Source organism: Berghia stephanieae, chromosome 5 (assembly GCF_034508935.2).
Source record: "Berghia stephanieae isolate SIO BIC M18660-M18661 chromosome 5, UCSD_Bste_1.3, whole genome shotgun sequence".
In the NCBI taxonomy this organism is placed as follows: Eukaryota; Metazoa; Mollusca; class Gastropoda; order Nudibranchia; family Aeolidiidae; genus Berghia; species Berghia stephanieae.
Genome location: NC_088364.1, coordinates 1,480,156 through 1,496,188, shown reverse-complemented (window position 1 = coordinate 1,496,188; position 16,033 = coordinate 1,480,156). Strand labels below are relative to the sequence as shown.

The window sequence follows — 16,033 nt, the reverse complement described above, 5'->3', positions numbered from 1 at the left end:
GTGTGTATGTGTGTGTGTGTGTGCGTGCGTGCGTACGTACGTACGTACATACATACATACATACACGGACGGACGGACGGACGGGTCCATTTAATCGGTTCTCATCTGTAGATAATCATTTCACATAAAATGTTCCAAGCTCTCTCACTTCGACCCGTTCTTTGATTTTCTTTTCTTTTATTGACATTGATAGGACTTTTTAATAAAGAAAACTTAGACATCATAAGAAAAAGTTGTTTTTATTGTACAAAACTGAGGCTTTTTACATTTTTGTCATAAGTTGAACAGAACACCAAAGCGTAACAACTGTGTTGGTGCAGGTAGACTCGCTCAGGCTACAGATTTTTCTACTTTCAGTCAAATTATCGTAAGATCATATCAAGATTGGAAATTCCAAATTTATTTTTACCAATAAACAACACCAATCAAACACGAATACTGGATAACAACACAAAAATCATGTTCTTTTTACATAAAAATAAAATATATTACATAACACAGTGGATGTGAAAACAGATAAATTCAAATCAAAAATAAAAACTATGAAAATTATGAAAGATCTCTAATAACAGTATAAAAAGTTAGGAATTTGAAACTTTTTTGGAAATGTGTAAAAACTTAAAAGAAAATCAGATATAGGTTCTCTGATAAATCCAAGCGGAGATGTAACCATAAACGACAATGAAAAGTCTGAACTATTAAATTACTATATTTCCAGTGTTTGTTTTATAAAGGAAGATGTTTCCAACTTTTCAACTATTCCTGTTAGAAATTACAATAAATGTCTTAAAAATATTGGTATCACACTGGAAATGATTTTACAAAATCTTCTAAAATTAGATCGCTCTAAAAGTTTTGGTCCCGACGGTCTTCATCCCCATTTTCTCTAATGCGTGGCTCATGAGATATTGTCCACCCATATCACATGAATGGTTGAGGAACAATGGAATTATTTGAGTTTTAAAAAATAACCAAAATACTGGGCACAGGCAGTTTTAATGCAAATTTGACCAAAAATCGTATCACTTGTATTAACATTGCGTTGAATACCCGATTAATACCCCTCTAAATAACAATTAGAGAAACTCAAGGACAATTTAGAATAAAAAAGGTTTTAACCGTCATGTACATATATGCAGATCTGACGTCCGACCGGACTTATGGGCCTAGTTTAACATTCTTTTAATGGTCAATATTTTGCATCATGTTTAGAGATTTCCATGACAACAATGAGCCCATAATGAATTTGGGTTATCAGACCTGCAAATAAGTACACGTCGGTTTAAATCAATTCATGAAAAAGGATTTTAACGGCTATTTTCTAAAACATCATGAATCATGAATTCAAGAACATGGGTTTTTTTTCCTACGAACGAATGCATTGCAAACTGTTTCCATGGAAACGGCGCCATCTTGATATTTCAAAAGTATATCTTCCAAATTTATTCCAACGCCAACTCAAAAACAAACTTTTGTAAGATATTTGTGATTCACATATTTTTGGTCGCCAACAATATAATATAGTACAATATGATTTAAAATAGTGTTATATGACATAAGACCACATAATATAATACAGTTTTATATAATACAATGGAAAGTACTATACATACAATAGGATATAATACAATACGATATGATGGTATCATATAGTGTTTTATTACTCATTCGAATTTCCGCAAAACTGAAGGGAAAATATATACACCTGTGTAAGACCAGCAATGTTGTATTGATTAGAGACAGCAGCTATGACAAAGAAACCAGAAAAAGAAGTTGAGGTGGCAGAAATGAGGATGTTGAGACGGTCACTTGGCTGGACAAGAAAAGATAAAGTGAGAAATGAACGAATTCGAAGGTTGACTGAAATGAAGAATTTATCGATAAAGATGAGAGAAGATAGATTGAAATGGTTCGGACATGTTAAGACACGAGAGAGGGAGTAGGTGGGAAGGAAAGTATTGGATACACAGTTAGCGGGAAAGAGAAAGAAGGGACGCTGAAAGACTTGATGGATGGATAGGGTCAAGGACGATATGAAAGAACTGGGCCTGGAGGAAGATGATGCTATGAACCGAGATGCATGAAAATGTGACCTATTCATTATGACAACCCTGCAAAATGCGGGATAAGCTGAAAGAAGAAGAAAAAAAGTTGCTTTTATTGTACAAAACTGAAACTTTTTTACATTTTTCCCATAAGTTGAACAGAACACCAAAGCGTAACAACTGTGTTGATGCAGGTAGACTAGCTCAGGATACAGAGGTTTCTAATTCAAGTCAAATTATCGTAAGATCATATCAAGATTGGAAATTCCAAATTTATTTTTACCAATAAACAACACCAATCAAACACGAATACTGGATAACAACGGCAAAAAACATTTTGTTCATTTTGCATAAAAATAAAATATATTACATGGTACTGTTTATGTAAAAACATATAAATTTAAATAAAAATTGAAAACTATGAAAATTATGAAGGATTTATAACGTTAGGAATTTGAAACCTTTTTGGAAATGTGTAAAAACTAAAGAGAAAATCAGATATAGGTTCTCTGATAAATCAAAGCGGAGATAAACGACAATGAAAAGTCTGAACTATTAAATTACTATATTTCCAGTGTTTGTTTTATCAATGAAGATGTTTCCAACTTTCCAACTATTCCTGTTAGAAATTACAATAAATGTCTTGAAAATATTGATATCACACTGGAAATGACTTTACAAAATCTTCTAAAATTAGATCGCTCTAAAAGTTTTGGTCCCGACGGTCTTCATCCCCATTTTCTCTAATTCGTGGCTCATGCAAAATTGTCCACCCATATCACATGGATGATGGTTAAGGAACAATGGGTTTATTTGAGTAAAAGATAAAGAAAATACTGGGCGCACGCAATCTTAAAGCAAATTTTACCAAAATCGTATCACTTGTATAAACATTGCGTTGAATACCTGATTAAAATCCCTCTAAACAACAATTAGATAAATTCAAGGACAACTGAGAATAACGTGTACATATCTGCAGGTCTGACATCCGATCGCACTTATTGGCTCAGTTTAACACTTTTTCATTTTCGGACATTATTTTGCATCATTTTTGAGATTTCCATTACAGCAATGAGCCCATAATGTATTTGGTTATCAGACCTGCAAATATGTACACGTCAGTTGAAACCAATTCATGAAGCAATGATTTTAATTGTGACTTTCTAAGATGTCATATGTCATGAATTTAAGACCAATTAGTCTCTTAACGAAATCGGGCCTCTTCTTCTTCTTCTTCTTCTTCTTCTTCTTCTTCTTCTTCTTCTCCTTCTCCTTCTTCTTCTTCTCCTTCTCCTTCTCCTTCTTCTTCTTCTTCTTCTTCTTCTTCTTCTTCTTCTTCTTCTTCTTCTTCTTCTTCTTCTTCTTCTTCTTCTTCTTCTTTCTTCTTCTTCTTCTTCTTCTTCTTCTTCTTCTTCTTCTTCTTATTATTATTATTATTATTATTATTATTATTATTATTATTATTATTATTATTATTATTATTATTATTATTATCATTATTATTATTATTATTATTATTATTATTATTATTATTATTATTATTATTATTATTATTATTGTAGGTGTGAATAGAAATTCGTTTATCATTTAATTTATGTCAATTCTGAGTAGGGTCGGTAAATGTAATCGGTGTTAAACACCGATGGCTGTGTGTCTTCATCCACTGTCGAGTTGTAATCACGTGGGAAGTTCAACTCAGACCCAAACATTCCCAAACCTTGTGCTTCTTCATTCACTTTTATGGCAGCGTTGGCAATTTCAATTTCTCGAACTGAATTGTCCCTCGAAGTAGCAGCCCCTTTTTGATGAATTCTGCTGTTGACAATCTCCTTGCTGAGTTCTTTATTCCACGCGTCTTGTTCGTCTCGTCTCTCCAAGACATTCGTTTTAATTTGCTTTGGGAACGCGTTGTTACGCCAGAGAGGAGTCGGCTGAGTGAATCCAGCACTACCAATACCAACTTCATTGTCGTGCATCTTGTGGATCTTTGAAAGATTTTGATAAACATCCCCCTCGGCTTTCCTCAAGTTACTCCTGAATGGTCTTTTGGGCACGGGTGGAGGAATAGGTCTTTTATACTGCACATCTCTTAGGCTGGAGGGACGTCGCCCTTGATGCAACACGTCATCAAGCCGGTCGTCGTGGTATTGTCTGTAGTCGTCACTGACGGCTTTTCTTGGGTAGTTGGGATAATGGCCATGGAACATTTGATTAAAGTCAGGGATCGTGTTGGTGATGGAGAATGGATGCTCCATTGGAGCAGACAGAGCTTTTTGCCTAATTTTCCCCATCCACCTGTAGATGGCCATACTAATGGCGACCTGAATCAGGACGGCGACGCCCATAATGAGCCCTCCCCATGCAAAACTCCAGTCGCCAATCTCAGGGGCTTCACGAATCGCATCGCCGTGATATATAAGAAAGATGAGGAGGGCGATGAGATTGAAAATCGCTGCAAAGCAAATGGAAACAGGAGTTATTTTTCTGTTCTCCGCGTATAAAAGAAATGATATTTTTAAAAAAGTATCTCCTTTATTCAAAACAACCAATCAATGTTTAATAAGCTTTAAATATTTAAACAGGATTTAAACGAAGGTGTCATACACTTTTTTAACGACAAAGGGGGGAAGAGGGGTGAGGAGGAGGAGGAGCATGAGAAGGAGTAGAGGGAGGAGGGGAGGAGGAGGAGGAGTATGAGTAGGAGGTAGAGAAGGAAAGAAGGAGGAAGAACATGAGGAGTAGTAGGAGGGGGAGGAGAGGAGGAGGATGGGGAAGATGAGCATGAGCAGGAGAAAGGGGATGAGGACGAGGGAGAGAAGAAGAAGTAGGAGGACGAGGGAGAGAAGAAGAAGTAGGAGGACGAGGGAGAGAAGAAGAAGTAGGAGGACGAGGGAGAGAAGAAGAAGTAGGAGGACGAGGGAGAGAAGAAGAAGTAGGAGGACGAGGGAGAGAAGAAGAAGTAGGAGGACGAGGGAGAGAAGAAGAAGTAGGAGGACGAGGGAGAGAAGAAGAAGTAGGAGGACGAGGGAGAGAAGAAGAAGTAGGAGGACGAGGGAGAGAAGAAGAAGTAGGAGGACGAGGGAGAGAAGAAGAAGTAGGAGGACGAGGGAGAGAAGAAGAAGTAGGAGGACGAGGGAGAGAAGAAGAAGTAGGAGGACGAGGGAGAGAAGAAGAAGTAGGAGGACGAGGGAGAGAAGAAGAAGTAGGAGGACGACGGAGAGAAGAAGAAGTAGGAGGACGAGGGAGAGAAGAAGAAGTAGGAGGACGAGGGAGAGAAGAAGAAGTAGGAGGACGAGGGAGAGAAGAAGAAGTAGGAGGACGAGGGAGAGAAGAAGTAGGAGGACGAGGGAGAGAAGAAGTAGGAGAACGAGGGAGAGAAGAAGTAGGAGGACGAGGGAGAGAAGAAGTAGGAGGACGAGGGAGAGAAGAAGAAGAAGTAGGAGGACGAGGGAGAGAAGAAGAAGAAGTAGGAGGACGAGGGAGAGAAGAAGAAGTAGGAGGACGAGGGAGAGAAGAAGAAGTAGGAGGACGAGGGAGAGAAGAAGTAGGAGGACGAGGGAGAGAAGAAGTAGGAGGACGAGGGAGAGAAGAAGAAGAAGTAGGAGGACGAGGGAGAGAAGAAGAAGTAGGAGGACGAGGGAGAGAAGAAGAAGTAGGAGGACGAGGGAGAGAAGAAGAAGTAGGAGGACGAGGGAGAGAAGAAGAAGAAGTAGGAGGACGAGGGAGAGAAGAAGGAGAAGTAAGAGGACGAGGGAGAGAAGAAGGAGAAGTAAGAGGACGAGGGAGAGAAGAAGGAGAAGTAAGAGGACGAGGAGGAGGAGGAGGAGGAGGAGGAGGAGGAGGAGGAGAGGAAGAGGAGCATTAGTAGTAAAAGGGGGATGAGGAAGAAGACGAGGACTAGGAGGAGGAGAAGAAGTAGGAGGGGGGGGGTGAAGAGGACGAGGAAGAGGAGGATCATGGATAGTAGGGTTAGGAAGGATAGGAATAGGATCATGAAGAGGATGAGAAGGAGCATGAGTAGGAGTATGGGGCGGAGGGGAAGAGGAGGAGGAGGAGGAGGAGGAGGAGGAGGAGGAGGAGGAGGAGGAGAATGAATAGGAGCATCCACTAAACATGCTCAAAGCGCTTTACAAGGAATCCCTGACCACAAGGAACACCTAACATGCAGGACGTGACATGACCACCGTTAGGCCATAGCAGAGACAACGCTGTTATCGGCCAGGTACTCATATTACACCATTGGCCTTCCGATTCGAAAGCGATGTCATATCACTAGACCAAGTGGTCTTTTTTTTAGGAGAATAATAAAAATAAATAGAAAATTCAGCGAGTGTTTAAAATACTTACAGGCAAATACGGAGACGGCCACACTGATGTAGTACACAGTGGTTGTGTCCAGATTATATCTCACTCTGTCATAGTGCGCGTAGAGCATGGGAATGAGGACCATTGTCAGGAAGGTTGATAGGAGCTCTGCCACGACGATGACGTACCAGTGGTCTGACTTTAAAGTGTCCTCTGGATTAGAATGTATTCGTCATCATCATAATCATCATCATCATCATCATCATCATCATCATCATCATCATCATCATCATCATCATCACATCATCATCATCATCATCATCATCATCATCATCATAAGCAGCAGCAGCATTAGTAGTAGTAGTAGTAGTAGTAGTAGTAGTAGTAGTAGTAGTAGTAGTAGTAGTAGTAGTATTTGTAATATTAGTAGTAGTAGTAGTAGTAGTAGTAGTAGTAGTAGTAGTAGTGTAGTAGTTAGTAGTAGTAGTAGTAGTAGTAGTTTTCAGGCTAAAAACTTATAAAAGAGGTTTTTATATTGAAGGTGAGACCGATAGATTAGTTGGTAGACTACTCGCTTCACACAAACAAGGGTCTGTATCGATTCTAAATCTAGATCTAGATTTTCTTTTGATCCCCTCCCTGTCCACACAGAAGTGATTGGGTAGCTGAATTTGTTGGGTCTGGCGGAAGGTGCTTTGCCACACAAATGACCAGCATCCTCTCCAAAGGATAGCAAGTAATTCATATTGTCCGTTTTAAGACATAGGAACCGTGATAAACTCCTGCACCATGGGCCTAATGGCTCTGGAGGATTTGTTTTGGTTTCTGGAGGGCCTACTTACCATCATCGATCCTGATCTCGCCGAAGCCATCTGGAGTTGGAGAGTCTCCCTCGCGTTCATAGCCGATCCTAAAGAACAGTCCAATTCCAACATGGTTATCCCCATTGTTCAGCCAGATCCACACAGGGGCCACTAGGCCTGCGATCTGGAGACACGCTGTCAGCACCAAGAGGGCGAAGGTTGCAATCTGCCAAAGTTCCGCTTCCATTGTTCTGTATTTTAGATATAAAGTTTTCTGTTTGTAGCTTTCTTATTTCTAAACAAATATAACAAGTGTTGTATGTAGCTCTCCTATTTCTGAACAAATATAACAAGTGTTGTATGTAGCTCTTCTATTTCTGAACAAATATAACAAGTGTTGTATGTAGCTCTCCTATTTCTGAACAAATATAACAAGTTTGCTTTTTCTGGTAGCTATCCTATCTGAACAAATATAATAATATCATAAGTCTAATACTTGTAAGTAGCTCTATTTCTGAACAAATATCACAAGTCTATTGCGTGTAAGTAACTCTTCTATTTCTGAACAAATATAACGTCTATTGCTCGTAAGTAGCTCTTCTATTTCTGAACAAAAATTACACCTTAACTGTTTATAGTGCTCCTATTCTAAAATATTCACAAGTCTAATGCTTGTAACTAGATCTCCTAGTTCTGAACAAATATTATCATTAACACTCGCATGCACTCGCTCGTCAAAGTAATTTGTGACTGTTCCCTGTTTTGATTGGACTGTAACTGAATATTTGCAGTGCTGGGTCCGTGTGGCCTTTGGAATGGACTGTAACTGAACATTTGCAGTGCTGGGCCCGTGGGGCCTTTGGAATGGACTGTAACTGAATTTTTGAAGTGCTGGGCCGGTGGGGCATTTGGAATGGACTGTAACGGAACATTCGAAGTGCTGGGCCGGTGGGGCCTTTGGAATGGACTGTAACTGAACATTTGCAGTGCTGGGCCCGTGGGGCCTTTTGCAAATATAAGTATTGAAGATTGAAGATTGAAGACTTTCCTGCCTATTACTGTTACTGTTACGCGTTGGTGACCACGTGTACGTGTACGTGTCCGTGTACCGTAGGCTACTTATCAATCTCCACATCTATTTAATATTAAAATTCTTAAAGTAAAAATAAGAACAGAAATATTAAGAGGAGAAGAAGGAAGAGGAAGTAGATAGAGAGGATAGGGGGGGGGGTAGGGAAGAAAGAGTGCCATAAAATGACGTCATGCAGTGTACTATGCGATTTTAATTGCTTGTTAGATATTCCAGAACACATCCCATTAGTTTAACTCACTCAATCCTAGAGATTTTTCCTACTTTTAAAAATTGGAAAAAAAATCTATTGAAAATGAGTATGTCCATAGATAGTTTTATACAAATACCATTAACATGTAAAAACTAAAAACATTAGATTTGATAGTACGCCTATAATTTGTCTCAGAAAAAAAAATTAAATAATTAGGCAAATGGGGTAAAAGTAACCTCGATTAAACTACGGATATGGTCGGTGTTAGGGTTGAGTGAGTTAACTACGGATATAGTCGGTGTTAGGGTTGAGTGAGTTAACTACGGATATGGTCGGTGTTAGGGTTGAGTGAGTTAACTACGGATATAGTCGGTGTTAGGGTTGAGTGAGTTAACTACGGATATGGTCGGTGTTAGGGTTGAGTGAGTTAACTACGGATATAGTCGGTGTTAGGGTTGAGTGAGTTAAAGGCGGTCGCCATTGAGACGCGTCATAGACGATGATTTTCCACAAGAAAACCCCTCCCCAAAACTAGCAATACTTTATGATGTTGAAAACTGGCGATTGGAAATCGCTGGACCAGATAGGAGTAAGTGTGTCATTCTATTATCCTGGTGCTACACAACACATTAAATTAGCATTCCAGGGTTTAAAAAAGCTCATATCAAAACACGCATGTGACGTCATTAGCAAGGTTTCTTGTTATGGTACAAAATGGCATGTGATATTCACTGCGGTCACAGACTGAATGGGGAGTGCCAATGCTTGTAAAACACGCTGCTGTATCCTAGGCGAAGGCACTGTACATTACCTCCATTCAACTCAGGTGTGAATGAGTATATAGCTTTCCGTGATGGATAGTTTAAGTATGTTGGTTCCAAAAGGACGCCTCACAGGCGACGACGTACGGTATGAGATGGGTATTTAGTCCCATATGGCCAGCTTAGGGAATGAATGAAGCTCTGTCGTCATAAAATTATTACCCATATATCTTTATAGTTCATTGTATCTAGACATGCTCAATATTGATGCTGTGTGTGTAGCTCACAATATCCGCCGGCCGGATTAAACGAACCAAGACAGAAAACTATGTGTAAACTTGAACATGTATCGTCTGATTGATAGAACGACATACTCATTCAAATGGCCGGCTAAAAACAATAGCATAGAGAGGCGTTACGTCAAATTCGTTCCTTCTATAACAGACGGCTGGTGGTTCGAGCGTTACTATTAGCATTAACCAATCAGAATATTACATGCCATTTAGCCTGTTCCGTTCCCCTGTCACCTGGCCGACAGTCCTTCATTCCATAGCTACCTCTAGTTCATGCCGAACAGACAAATAAGTCAGTCCCACAGTTATTGGTGCGTATTTACCACAATATTTTGACACATTGATGCAGGAATTACAGCGCATCACCTGACGATACGGTTCCTTTCTTTTCCAACACCTGTGTTAAAATCGTGAGTGACGCTCGGATCTTTGTCACTGATTGCTTAACTCTCTCCTTACCAGCCATTTTCAGGATTTTCCCCAAAACATCACACCCAACTAACACAATAATATATTTTCGATCACTCAAACATGATGACAGTACTTACATAATTTCTTTAGCAAAACATGCTCTTCAACACACTGTGTTCATTTTCTTTAAATTTTACGATGTGCAAGAGAAATTTGAATAAGAAAAATGTTGGTTGTATCGTAACAAATTTGCTGTAGTTGGTATGGAGTGGGTTAAATGTTGGTTGTATCGTAACGAATTTGCTGTAGTTGGTATGGAGTGGGTTAAATGTTGGTTGTATCGTAACGAATGTGACAATTTTGCTGTAGTTGGTATAGAGTGGGTTAAGGTGATGAACAAGTCTCCTAGTTGGCCATGGGCCGTCGCTTCACTGTTCATCGATCGATGACAATGGCAAATAGGCTTCAACAGTCGTGACATCACTTCCCAAGTAATGACGCATATTAATTTAGTTACTGGTTCTAAACTATTGGAACAATGGCGGACGCCCTTACGAAATGACGTTCTCTCTCTAATAACTTTTCCGCCGGTGACGTCACAGACTATGGGTGACGTCCAATCATGGGACGCTACTCTTCCGCTAATCCCACTCCCTATAAGGTGTAAGCATTGTATGCTGATGAGATGACTCGGGCCGAGGAACTGTGCTATGTAGGATAGAAACACAAAGGATGAAGTCAACATAACTGGATTTAGGTGAAGACCTTCTGTCTCTTAGATCTATAGAACAATGTGAAAGATAGAGAGATCTCACACAAAGGAGAGAAGGGGACCCGATGCGTCTCAATATAATATATATATATATATATATATATATATATATATATATATATATATATATATATATATATATATATATATATATATATATGAGAAATTCTATTTATTTTTATATATTTACCGCTCCTATAACATCAAGTCGAGCATTTTTATTTCGTGGCTTATATATATATATATATATATATATATATATATATATATATATATATATATATATATATATATATATATAAATATATATATATACATATATGTACATATATATATATACATATATATATATATATATATATATATATATATATATATATATATGTACCACCCTGAAACGAAAAGTAGGTCACCTCATAATATTTGAACGTGTTAGCCATAGCTTCACCGCTAATGTTCCAGTATCAAGCTTTATAGATAGATGAAAATCCCCAGGCTTCACAACGGATTCTACGTGTTTGGTTCCGCATCGATTCCTATTGTTTGATTAATAAAAAATAGGTAGGTATGCTGATGAAACCACACATTATCATAATATAATAAACAGCAGACCCTGCCCTACAAAAACGAGACATAGAAGGAGCAATCACCGATATTTTTTAGCGAGGCGTTCACCCTAAACAACCAAATATTATCCGGGTGTGTCGAAATTGCCATGAAAAAAAAAAAGAAATACGTGATATTTTATCAGCTTAGTAACAATCGGCTGTTGACAGCAGTGTCCCTGTTTCGTTTTTTAAAAAATATAATATCGTCTAACAGGCGTCTTGTCTCGTCTTATGCATCAAAATCAACCACATCCATTTGTTTACAATACAGATGCGTTTGATTGTCTCCCTTGTGTACCAACGACATCCATTTGTTTACAATACAGATACGTTTGATCGTCTCCCTTGTGTACCAACGACATCCATTTGCTTACAATACAGATACGTTTGATCGTCTCCCTTGTGTACCAACAACATCCATTTGTTTACAATACAGATACGTTTGATCGTCTCCCTTGTGTACCAACAACATCCATTTGTTTACAATACAGATACGTTTGATCGTCTCCCTTGTGTACCAACAACATCCATTTGTTTACAATACAGATACGTTTGATTGTCTCCCTTGTGTACCAACGACATCCATTTGATTACAATACAGATACGTTTGATTGTCTCCCTTGTGTACCAACGACATCCATTTGATTACAATACAGATATGTTTGATTGTCTCCCTTGTGTACCAACGACATCCATTTGTTTACAATACAGATACGTTTGATTGTCTCCCTTGTGTACCAACGACATCCATTTGATTACAATACAGATACGTTTGATTGTCTCCCTTGTGTACCAACGACATCCATTTGTTTACAATACAGATACGTTTGATTGTCTCCCTTGTGTACCAACGACATCCATTTGATTACAATACAGATACGTTTGATTGTCTCCCTTGTGTACCAACGACATCCATTTGATTACAATACAGATACGTTTGATTGTCTCCCTTGTGTACCAACGACATCCATTTGATTACAATACAGATACGTTTGATTGTCTCCCTTGTGTACCAACAACATCCATTTGAGGTTACATATAGTTTTGTGTGTTGGCTGTTATACTTCCGGATGGCAATGTTGTGAGCTTCTTAGCTAAGCGCATACTATCTATAACGATTGTCTGTATCATTCAAAAGTGTTCTGAAAACAATAACAAAGAAACTCCTTATAGATTGTATGCGCTTTGCTAAGAAGCTCATAACATTGCCATCCGGAAGTATAACGGACCAACACACAAAACTGTGTTTCCATGAACGTTTATAGTCAGGTTAATACAGTTCAGTGAGCATTACTCATAAACGCGGATGGCAAAAAACAATAACAAAGACCTGAGTGACATCATCTTCAAACCATCTATCGCCGTCTACTTCAATCCCCCCCCCCCCCCTACCCCACGTGCCCCTACCTTTTTCTTGATTTATATAGTTTTGATCTCATTACTTCATCTCATTGTCGCTTTCTCTCTCTCTCTCTCTCTCTCTCTCTCTCTCTCTCTCTCTATATATATATATATATATATATATATATATATATATATATATATATATATATATATATATATATATATATATATTATATATCTCACACACTCTCTCTCTATATATATATATATATCTCCCTCTCTCTCTTCCCTTACACACACAGACACACACACACACACACACACACACACACTGAGTGGGGTTCCTGACCTCCCATAGTGGGCGGGGAGGTGGGTACTTACTGTATCTTCTATTCCAGTTTTCCAACTTACTTTCTGTCTTGTCTTAGAATGAGATTACTTGGTTTTGTCCTGACCCTGGCCGGATACCCTGGCTGGGAGGGAAACATTTAAATGTATGATTAGTTTTGGGAGATGATATTTTTTTCCTTGTAAATCATCTCTCTGTTATGCACTGTATTATGTTTTGTATACACATTATATATGATTTGTAAACATTTGAGTGTATTCCTCTTAGTGGGGACCTGTGCTTGTGTCTGGATGAGACTTTTAAGTGATCTCAAACTAAGTACTTTGATAGTGAGCTCTTGGAATCTACATCTGTTTCCTATTTGAACCAATTCCTCTTTGTCTTCCCTTTTCTTGGGTGCTTTAATTGTAATTCTAGAATTTTTTTCTATCCCATTTTCTTCCTTTTTACTGGCGCTGATATGACCTTAATGTGTTGCAAGCGCCGTAAAACCCTTAAAAACAATAAAAACAAAAAAACAAAAAAAACACACACACACACATACACACATTTTCACCTATATTATAACGACAATCATACATATATATATATATATATATATATATATATATATATATTGTGTTTACTTGAAATTGGATGACAAAGGCCGAAACGTTGTTTTTATGTGTTGTTCCCTTATTTATGAATCACATTTACTACCTTTATCTTAAACTCCTTGAGTTGCTTCACTTTGTTGGTATCAGGGAAACTGGAAGAAATTTTAATTCCGATAACACTGTACTGTTCGAAACCTGAGTTGTACTCATAAGAGACCGACTGAGTGCGTGGCCTTCGTAAAGTTGTAGCCTGACACTGAACAAAAAATGACGTCAAAATCCCAGTCTTTTGCCACAAAAGAAAACAAATTGTGAGTTGTATTCAATAGTTCAACCAATGAAATAACTTGTTTCCATGAGCACTACTAACAACTCACTAGACGGTGCAAAAACCAAATAATGACGTCAAACTGCCAGTCCTTTTGGATTTCAGTGTCAGGCTATATCATAACGATGGCGACGCTAGAACCCTCTAAGACTTATACTTTGACGTCATTTTTTAGGTTTCGCACCGTTTTGTGAGTTGCCGTTAGTGAATACCTATTGAATACTGCTCACGATTTGTTTTCTTTGCCTTTGACGTCATTTTTGGGTCAGTGCCAGGCTATAGATAGTTCGAAGATGACGTCACTCAGGCCTTTGTTATTGTTTTTGCCATCCGCGTTTGTGAGTTGTTCTCACTAAACTGTATTAACCAGACTATAGAACAGTAAAGTTTGCTGCCCCAAACGTAAACAAAGGTCGAGAAGCACATGGCAAACCACATGTTCCTGTCTTGACAGCTCACGTTCCAATGTAAAAAATAGAAAGAAAATAACCTTTAAAATTTGGCTCTTAGGTGGCAAAAGAAACACATATTCATAAATACTCGATCATGCATCAAATAATGTCTAGATATGGATATTTTATGGAACAAAAGGTAAAATTTATCAAAAGTTACGTCTATCTATTTTTAGACCAGAGCAAATTATTGCGCTGGTATGAACAAAACGAGAATTATTCGGAGCCTGATTTTCAGAATAATTTAGTCTTATAATATTATTTCTGCAACTGTTAGATTTTATGTAAACATATTTTCAATACTGAAAGTGTATTGCCTACAACTCAAACTACAAAATTGGGAGACCTATATTGTGCGTAAATTATTCCGGTCCCTAACGGAAATCACTAGCAACTTGTTATTGTTTACGTTTGGGGCAGCAAACTTTACTGTTCTATAAAAGTTCATGGTTACACAGAGTTTATGTGTTGGTCCGTTATACTTCCGGATGGCAATGTTGTGAACTTCTTAGCCAAGCGCATACTATCTATATGTTAACGATGGCTACGGATCACAACCGCTTGATTGCCGATTGTTGTGATGGAGAGAATCGTTTGCGTTGGTTTGAATGTATTTAAATAACAATTAACCAGTAGATACTTGACCAATCAAAACACGGAATTTGTGACACACTTTCACACGTCCTCGGACAAACATATTGTTTGTTTATAATCAATAAAGTGAATGAAATTGACCTCTCTTTGATCATTTTGATTGTTTTTATCCCGCCAAATGGGTGACTAAGTTATCGCATGATTTCCTCAATCATATTATTATAAACGTTTAAGTGTACACTTAGTTTTCTGCATTTTCTATTGATCAGAACTGTGGAACTGTGGATATTTTACTGAAATACATCCGATCGACATTAAAACCTGTGTTGTTCACTATGACTACTAACCATTGCCATTGTTTACATCATGACGACTGTCCGAGAGGCGTGGTTATCTAAGTGTCAATAGTGAAATCATATCATTGTGGGTTATCAAACCTATAAATATATAGATAGTATGCGCTTGGCTAAGAAGCTCATAACATTGCCATCCGGAAGTATAACGGACCAACACACAAAACTGTGTGTATCCATGAACATTTATAGTCGGGGTTAATACAGTTCAGTGGGCATAACTCATAAACGCGGATGGCAAAAAACAATAACAAAGGCCTGAATGACGTCATCTTCGAACTATCTATACACATCGGTTAAAACCAAACCAAACCAAACCAAAACAAAACAAAACTTACATTTTTTGCAAACTCGAAAGAATTAGCACAAGTCCAAGGACAGAATCAAGATGGAAAGTGACGTCTGCCCAACACCAGCTGTCTGCACACACGGGTCACACGCCCATTCTTGGCACACTCCCCCACCAATACACTACACATATCAACATTACAAAACACAGACAAAACACATCTTTCCATTGTGGCCAGATAACATCTCAACGTCATTTACTCATAAATCAAAATGCCCCTCGACCCGTCAAAAACTTTTAACCCCGAGTCTTCTTTAGTGCATCATTGAAGTTATAAGTTTAAGTAATTTTGACTGTTGGAGGTTATGGGGTCATAGAAACTATTGATAAATGAGCTTAATGTTTTCTGGTCAATTTTTTAAAATGCCATTTTGTCAAAGTAGGTTA

General features: G+C 38.2%; 1 protein-coding gene across 2 annotated transcripts; it reads right to left on the bottom strand.

Moving 5' to 3' along the window:
* Positions 1-223: 223 nt before the first annotated feature.
* On the bottom strand, positions 224-15,767 carry LOC144972227 (uncharacterized). 2 transcript variants are annotated; one of them, XM_078913265.1, is made up of 5 exons: positions 15,636-15,730; positions 13,007-13,098; positions 7,193-7,404; positions 6,393-6,563; positions 224-4,497 (listed from the first exon to the last, which is right to left on the bottom strand). In XM_078913265.1, the coding sequence occupies exons 3-5, from the start codon at positions 7,398-7,400 to the stop codon at positions 3,638-3,640; spliced, it is 1,239 nt and encodes a 412-aa protein (XP_078769391.1). In that variant the 5' UTR covers positions 7,401-7,404; positions 13,007-13,098; positions 15,636-15,730; the 3' UTR covers positions 224-3,637. The 2 variants fall into 2 exon arrangements, with proteins under 2 accessions (XP_078769391.1, XP_078769390.1); XM_078913264.1 differs by lacking the exon at positions 13,007-13,098 and having other exon boundaries at positions 15,636-15,767.
* Positions 15,768-16,033: the final 266 nt, after the last annotated feature.

Bases quoted from the DNA above. Each gene is read 5' to 3' on its own strand.
- LOC144972227 (XM_078913264.1), bottom strand. From the start codon at position 7,400: ATGGAAGCGGAACTTTGGCAGATTGCAACCTTCGCCCTCTTGGTGCTG. The intron at 6,564-7,192 runs GTAAGTAGGCCC...ATTCTAATCCAG, and splicing joins CGAGATCAGGATCGATGATG to AGGACACTTTAAAGTCAGAC. The intron at 4,498-6,392 runs GTAAGTATTTTA...TTTGCTTTGCAG, and splicing joins GGCCGTCTCCGTATTTGCCT to CGATTTTCAATCTCATCGCC.